Here is a 6,976-nt window from a genome sequence, read left to right as displayed (position 1 = left end):
TGCTACAAAAAAAAATAAAAAAATATGAAGGGTCAGTCCAATGATTCTCTAGACTTGTGGGATCAATGGAAGAAAAGCTTTTAATTGTTGCTTTTGCAAAGAATGGATGCTTGTAATTCCCTCCTATCCTTTTGTTTTATGATTCCTCTTACAAGCTAAGTATAATTAATTATTTTAAGAAATCCTTAATTGGACCTTTTTTCACACATGTAATTTCTTTGCATGCTTCTCACCAAAGAGTAGTGTATCTTTTTGAGTCTTGGTGCTCTAAAAAGCTGAGGGAGGGAGAGAAACAGAGGATAAAGGAGAACGAAATCATAAGGGTATATTGGTCACCCTAAAAAAGAACCAGAGGACAAGCTTGTACTTCAAGAAAATCAGGGGACACCCTTTTGGTGTTTCTATCCATCAACCAAAAGTGTATTGGAAAAAAGATTTTCATCCACGGTTTGAAGGTGTAGTGAGATGGAAGAGTAAGTTAAATCTAATCTTCAGGTTCGATTTCTTAAAAAAAAAAAACTCCTAACAAGGGGCGCATCCCTTTTAGTGGGTCCTATATGACAGACTGCTCTATTTCAATTTACCTACACTTTTTACTTCCTCTAATAAGATGTATTTTTTGCCAAATTAATATGAGAAAAATTATAACATACAATATTTTTCATGTAATTTTTAAATATATAAATTTTAATCTCAAAATATTAAGTTAATCTAATCCAATTTAGCTTCAAAATTTAGTTAACTTAACTCTCGAAAAGCGAAAACAGCCACATAAATTGAGACCGAGGGAGTAATTTATAGTCAGACCAGTAAATCTCGGATGCCTAACAAATGCTTAATTTAAAAAAAAAAAAAAAAAAAAGAGAAAAAGAGAATAAAGGAGAAGAATCTTCTTCCCATTGCTTATATAAAACCTTCTCATTGAAACCCAAAGAAACCACACACTCAGTAAAACAAACCAAGACAAAAAATGGTGTTTTCCACTTACCTAAACTCTCTGGCCAAAACACCTCAAATGCTAAAGAAAAGAATGCTAGCAACATGGACACCAGACCAAGAACTCAACAAAGTGAGGCTAAGGTCTGGTGCTGACATGAAGAGAAAACTCACATGGTATGATTTAGTCGCACTTGGAGTTGGAGGAATGCTTGGTGTTGGTGTCTTTGTTACAACTGGCCCAGTCGCTCGTAAAACCTCTGGACCTTCTGTTTTCATCTCATACATAATTGCTGCTGTATCAGCCCTTCTTTCTTCCTTGTGCTATACTGAGTTCTCTGTTGATATCCCTGTTGCTGGTGGTGCCTTCAGTTATCTTCGAGTTACCTTTGGTAAGGATTTAACGTAATAGTTTAACTTATGTACATCGACATGTCGCCTAAAAGATAACTATAGGTAACTTCTGTTCATAATAAGTGGAACTATTTACTTGGAAAAGAAACCAGACAACCTGCTATAATAGGCTAAATTACACCGATATTTATGCTATCAGTATAATTTAACATGTTACGCAAATTGTAAATATTTTGGTCTTCTACGAAGAAGGTGCATGGAAGTTTATATTATATTAACTTGGTGAAATTAATGGGTGCAGGAGAGTTTGTGGGATACTTTGCAGGAGCAAATATATTAATGGAATATGTGTTGTCAAATGCTGCTGTTTCTAGAAGTTTTACGGAGTATTTGTCTTGTGCGTTTGGTAGGAATGATCCAAATTCATGGAGAGTCCATGTACATGGTCTAATGCAAGGTTACAACATGTTGGATTTCCCGGCCGTTGCACTGATTATTGTCCTTACTATTTGCTTGTGTCATAGGTATGTTTATTTTGTGCTACAGTTAAACCTCTTTATAACGGCATCGGATATTATTTGGCTGCTATAGCGAAATGCTGTTATAACAGACATGAAAAGACTTGGTTGTTATCAGGGGCGGATTTAAGTGGAGGTGAAGGTGTTCAACCGACCACCCTCGGCAAAAAATTACAGTGTATATATATGATAGATTTTCTGTGTATGTACATATATTAACTTTTGAACACCCTGGACATATGCAAAACGTTAGCTCAAGCGGTCTAGAGTGTACAAAATTGTCTCAAGCGTTCTAGTGTCGATTCCCATCAACAACATTATTTTTTATATTTAGCTTTTGTTATTTTTTTCGAACCCCCTGAGTGAAAATCCTGGATCTGCCACTGGCTGTTATAATAAAATGACGTTACAGAGAATGGTTGTTATAGAGAGGTCTGATATATTGTATATACTAATAATTTAACTTTTAGTGGTGTTCGATAGTGATATGACTTATGAGTGGTGTATATTTTTTGGGATTTTGCAGCACTAAGGAAACCTCAATGTTGAACCTGATAATGACAGCCTTCCATGTGGTTTTCTTTGGATTTATAATAATTGCTGGATTTTGCAATGGGAAGCTTGAAAACTTAGTAAAGCCAGGAGGGATAGCTCCTTATGGTGTAAGCGGGATTCTTGATGGAGCAGCCATAGTTTACTTCAGTTATATTGGATATGATACAGTGTCCACCATGGCTGAAGAAATAAGAAACCCTTCCAAGACTCTACCTGTGGGAATTGTTGGCTCAGTCCTCATTGTCTCTGCCCTCTATTGCCTCATGGCTTTAGCTTTGTGCCTTTTGCTACCTTATAATATGGTATTGCGTTCAACTTCCCATCATTTATATATGGCCATTGCTCATCTTCGTGTAACTATATACACCGGCAGTGTAAAGAACTTTTACAGTAATATTAGTGAAATTTTACTTGATATATGTAGCAGAGTACCTGTCTTATTTTCAGATAACTAGCTCCACTTATTATATATGGTCAATTACCTGTAGTAATCATTTAGGTAAACTGATTATTATACACAATTCTTCTACGTACACTATTAGCGTATCTAGAATATAACTCATTTACAAATGATTGTAGATCCCAGAAGGAGCATCATTTTCAGCAGTTTTCCAGCAGATGGGATGGAAGTGGGCAAGCAATGTAGTAGGGGCTGGTGCAAGCTTGGGTATTGTGGCATCTCTATTAGTAGCCATGCTTGGACAAGCAAGGTACCTTTGTGTCATTGGGAGAGCTAGACTTGTGCCTTCTTGGTTTGCCAAAGTACATCCTACAACTGGTACTCCATTAAATGCCACTATCGTCTTAGGTAAGTACGTAATGTTTAACTGTGAATCGATCATCTAATTTAAAATATAATCTATTAGAGAAATCACATTTTTTAAAACATGGTAATACATGTGGTCTAAATGATAGGTTCCAGGATGGTACTGCCGTTATGGAATCGGATTATGTTAATTAAGTAGTGTATATTGGTTTGTTTGAGCCCCATATGATAAAAAAATAAACTTAAAGTAGTGTCAAAATTAAAGGGAGAAACTTTTTTTTTTTTTTTGTAATTTGTATGTTTGTGGTGGCTGTTTTTTCTTGTTTCTTTTTTCCATTTGTTTTTCCTTGAGATAAACATATAATTCCGTTTATTAAAACAGCTTTCTGGGAAAGCTTATATCACAAGAAACCTCCAAGGCCAATTCGACCTAAAAGTTATATTAGTGAAAAAGAAAGTCTCCCTTCTTTTCCTCATCCCCTCTTTTGAATATTTGTGGTCTATTTGCTATAGGCATCAAAGAATAACTTTAATTTAAACTCTAAAAAAAGAAGAAGAAGAAGAAAACCTGAAATAATTAATGGCATCTTCTCATAGCTACATTTTTTTGCAGGTATTTGCCAAGCAGCAATTGCACTATTCACAGAGCTTGATTTTGTGATAGAGATGATCTCCATTGGCACATTACTAGTGTTCTACTTAGTGTCCAATGCACTTATATTCCGTAGATATGTAATCCTTAGCAAGAATCCACCACATCACACTCTCTCCTTCCTCTTCCTCCTTTCATGCTCCTCTTTTGCATTCTCTTTAGCATGGAAATTCAAACTACATTGGTGGAATCTCTCGTTATTCGCGGGCCTTACAATTTCCGCTACAATCATTTTCCAGTATTTGGTCCCTCTGGTCGTTATGGAACGACCAGAAAGTTGGTTGGTCCCCTTCATGCCATGGCCTGCTACAGTATCCATTTTCCTTAATGTTTTCCTCATGACAACTTTGAAAATGGTGGCATACAAAAGATTTGGGATATGGGCTGGTGTGATAACATTGTTTTATGTCCTTTATGGTGTCCACTCAACATATAATGCAGAAGAAATAATGGAGATGGTAGTTGTTGATAATGTGAACACCAATTCCACCAAACAAGAAGTTACTAAGGTCGATATCCAACTTCTTTAATATATATTGAGGCTATTTCATTGCCTAAGCATGTTAGTGCTTTATACAGTAAATAATGAAATATTTACTGGACTAGGGTAAGGTGGAATTTCCCCCCCTGTCGTGTATATATCTTTGGTTATGATATAAAGGAAGACGTCACCATGTGGCATGTACCCAAAAAAAAAAAAAAAAATGGAAGACGCTACCTGAAGCATAATTGTTTTTTTAAAAAATATACAGTAAATAACGATAAGCATCTTTTGTTTTCTCTTTTTTTACCGACAATTGAAGTCTAACCATGTTGAAGAAGAGAGTTCAAATGCCTATTATCTCCAATCATATGCTGTTAACAAATTAAAGCTAGCATTCTTACTACAAATTCAGTTATTCAAGTGTAATAAAAAACAGCCACTATCTATATATACCTTTCTCGGCCTTTTGGCTATGATCAAGTGTAGTATCTATTCTTATCAGTTTACGATTCTAACTCTGTAATTGGAGTTGGAAGCTAATGAACTAATTTGTTCACCACACGACTTCATTCTGTTGTACAACATGCAAGGCCTTGAGAAACTTAACGACGTCTTTCATTTTTGGCTGATTCTTTTATAGATCGTCTATCTATACACGATATTGCAAGTTCTGTAATTATAGCTCCATCACGAAGATCAATGTCTGGATCATCCTCAAGACTTGGGTGGGTAAGTGAGCACTCGGGCTTGTACTCTTTACAGGCCCACTCATCAATTGCAGTCCTTAATTGGAGGGTTTCCCTCGTCAATAACTCTCTTGTTTACAAGATTTAAGAGCAAAACTTTGAAGGCATAAACATTAGATTTGACAGTGAACCCATCAAAACCACATAGAAAGATCGAAGCAATTCTCATATTTGATTCATCAAGCGTATTACTCAAAACTCGTCCAACTAACATATCAAACTCGAACAAAACTGGGGTGAAATCCTGGTCAACCACTTTGTAAAATGGAAAAATTACAAATCAAGTACAGCGGATTACTACCATGCAGATAACTAACCAAGCGAGCTAATGTGAGGGCGGTCTGAACCCTCTGCAGCTATTTGAAGTCATCTCCAATAATATTCAAGTTAAACAAAGGTGTCGCGTGGACTATTTAGATTGTAAACGACTCCCAGAGTTTTTTTTTTTTTTCTTCTTCTTCACGACAACATCAGATCACTTCGACTAAATTGGGGTTGCCCCTAACCAGTCGAGCTAATAGGAATTTCAATTCATCCTCCAATCTGGGAAAGTTTTCGTCGCCTACAGAAAAACCCACCCTTATATTATCAACCAGGATCTTGACAACGACATCCTTAGTACTCCCCCGTTCGCTTTTACTTGTCACGTTTCGCTTCTCGAGAATCAATTTGACTAATCTTCGTAGCTAAACTGAATTAAATTAATTCAATATTTTCAAATTAAAATTTAAATATTCAAAAAATACACGAAAAATTGAGGAATTAGCTTTGCCATGTGAGTTTTGTAGCTAAGAAAATTTACGAATTGTAAATAGCCATGAAATGTTAGTTTTTGTGGCTATTGCTAAGTATTAGCCACGATTTTCAAATTCATAGCTGCAAATTCGTAGCTATAGATGCCTAATGTTGCGGTGAGTTGCAACTTTTCTCATATAAATATGCTGAAAAATACATTTTTAAATGTTGGTCCAAGTTTATTAGTTTAACTTTCGAGAAACGAAACGTGACAAATAAAAGTGAATTGAGAGAGTAATAACTTCGTCCTGATCAGAACCAATTATGGGCATTTTCCCACAGTAGAGCTTGCCTACTCCAATGAGATTTTCCGGATTATTTACACATAGGTTGGGAATTATATTAGGGGTATTAAAATGTCTTGGTTTATATATTACAAGGTGGTAAATTAGAGAAGTGAAAACAAAAAAACCTAACTATATAAATAGTTTGCCCTCTTTATTTGGATATACACAGAACCCTAGCAATGGAGGCTTCGAGCGAGAGGCAGTGCCCAGTTGTCTATTTCGGCGTTGTGGGAGAAATGGATGCGTTGTGTCACATCTATTTTGAGGATGATAAAGATAAAGGCAACGAACCGCAAAAACTTAAACCTGTTGCATAAAGCAACATCTGACCCTTTGACATGGGAAACTGTATCGTCTTCCAGGAAGCTTGCACGTGGAGATTCCTTTGTTGTTGCAGTTGGTAGTAAGATGTAGTGTATGTTGTCGCTGGCCATGATGAGGCCTATCATCGTGATATAGATTCTAGCAAGTGTGGTGAAATTTATGACCTAGACCGCGGAGTTTGGGAAGATATTAATTCGGACATGAAGCCTTTTCTTGAATATGACTCATGTGGTAAAAGAAGATGGTACCGAGCCAACAGAAATTGTGTATTATTCCCTGGACTCTGTTGTTTTATGATCTAGCTAGTGGTCAATTCCGCAAACATGTCTGCTTTGGTTTGTACCAAGCAAACCATAGTACTATAGAAGGTTTAGGAGATTGTAGTGAAGGAGAATTTGATCGACTCCACTTTGTTACGGAAGCATTCAGTAAAAATACATTCTATTGGTTCACCTATGACATGCGTTTGTGTGGATATGATATTAACAAGAGAGGATGGTTCCAATCTCCAAGTCTTAGAAAAGAATTTCCCCAACTGACAATGAATCTTTGGTTGGCC

At 36.2% G+C, this 6,976-nt stretch overlaps 1 protein-coding gene and 2 pseudogenes across 1 annotated transcript; 2 read left to right on the top strand and 1 right to left on the bottom strand.

The window, feature by feature from the left end:
• Window positions 1-643: 643 nt before the first annotated feature.
• Window positions 644-4,794, top strand: LOC132638191 (cationic amino acid transporter 6, chloroplastic-like). The gene is made up of 5 exons (XM_060355159.1): window positions 644-1,328; window positions 1,592-1,814; window positions 2,335-2,665; window positions 2,943-3,171; window positions 3,743-4,794. The coding sequence occupies exons 1-5, from the start codon at window positions 971-973 to the stop codon at window positions 4,309-4,311; spliced, it is 1,710 nt and encodes a 569-aa protein (XP_060211142.1). The 5' UTR covers window positions 644-970; the 3' UTR covers window positions 4,312-4,794.
• On the top strand, window positions 4,715-4,900 carry LOC132638854 (U2 spliceosomal RNA; annotated as a pseudogene).
• LOC132637146 (uncharacterized) lies at window positions 4,868-6,542 on the bottom strand (annotated as a pseudogene).
• Between the last annotated feature and the right edge of the window lie 434 nt (window positions 6,543-6,976).

This window comes from Lycium barbarum, chromosome 4 (assembly GCF_019175385.1).
Source record: "Lycium barbarum isolate Lr01 chromosome 4, ASM1917538v2, whole genome shotgun sequence".
NCBI classification, from domain to species: domain Eukaryota; kingdom Viridiplantae; phylum Streptophyta; class Magnoliopsida; order Solanales; family Solanaceae; genus Lycium; species Lycium barbarum.
The sequence above is the reverse complement of the archived record's forward strand: the minus strand, read 5'-3'. Positions and strand labels throughout refer to the sequence as shown.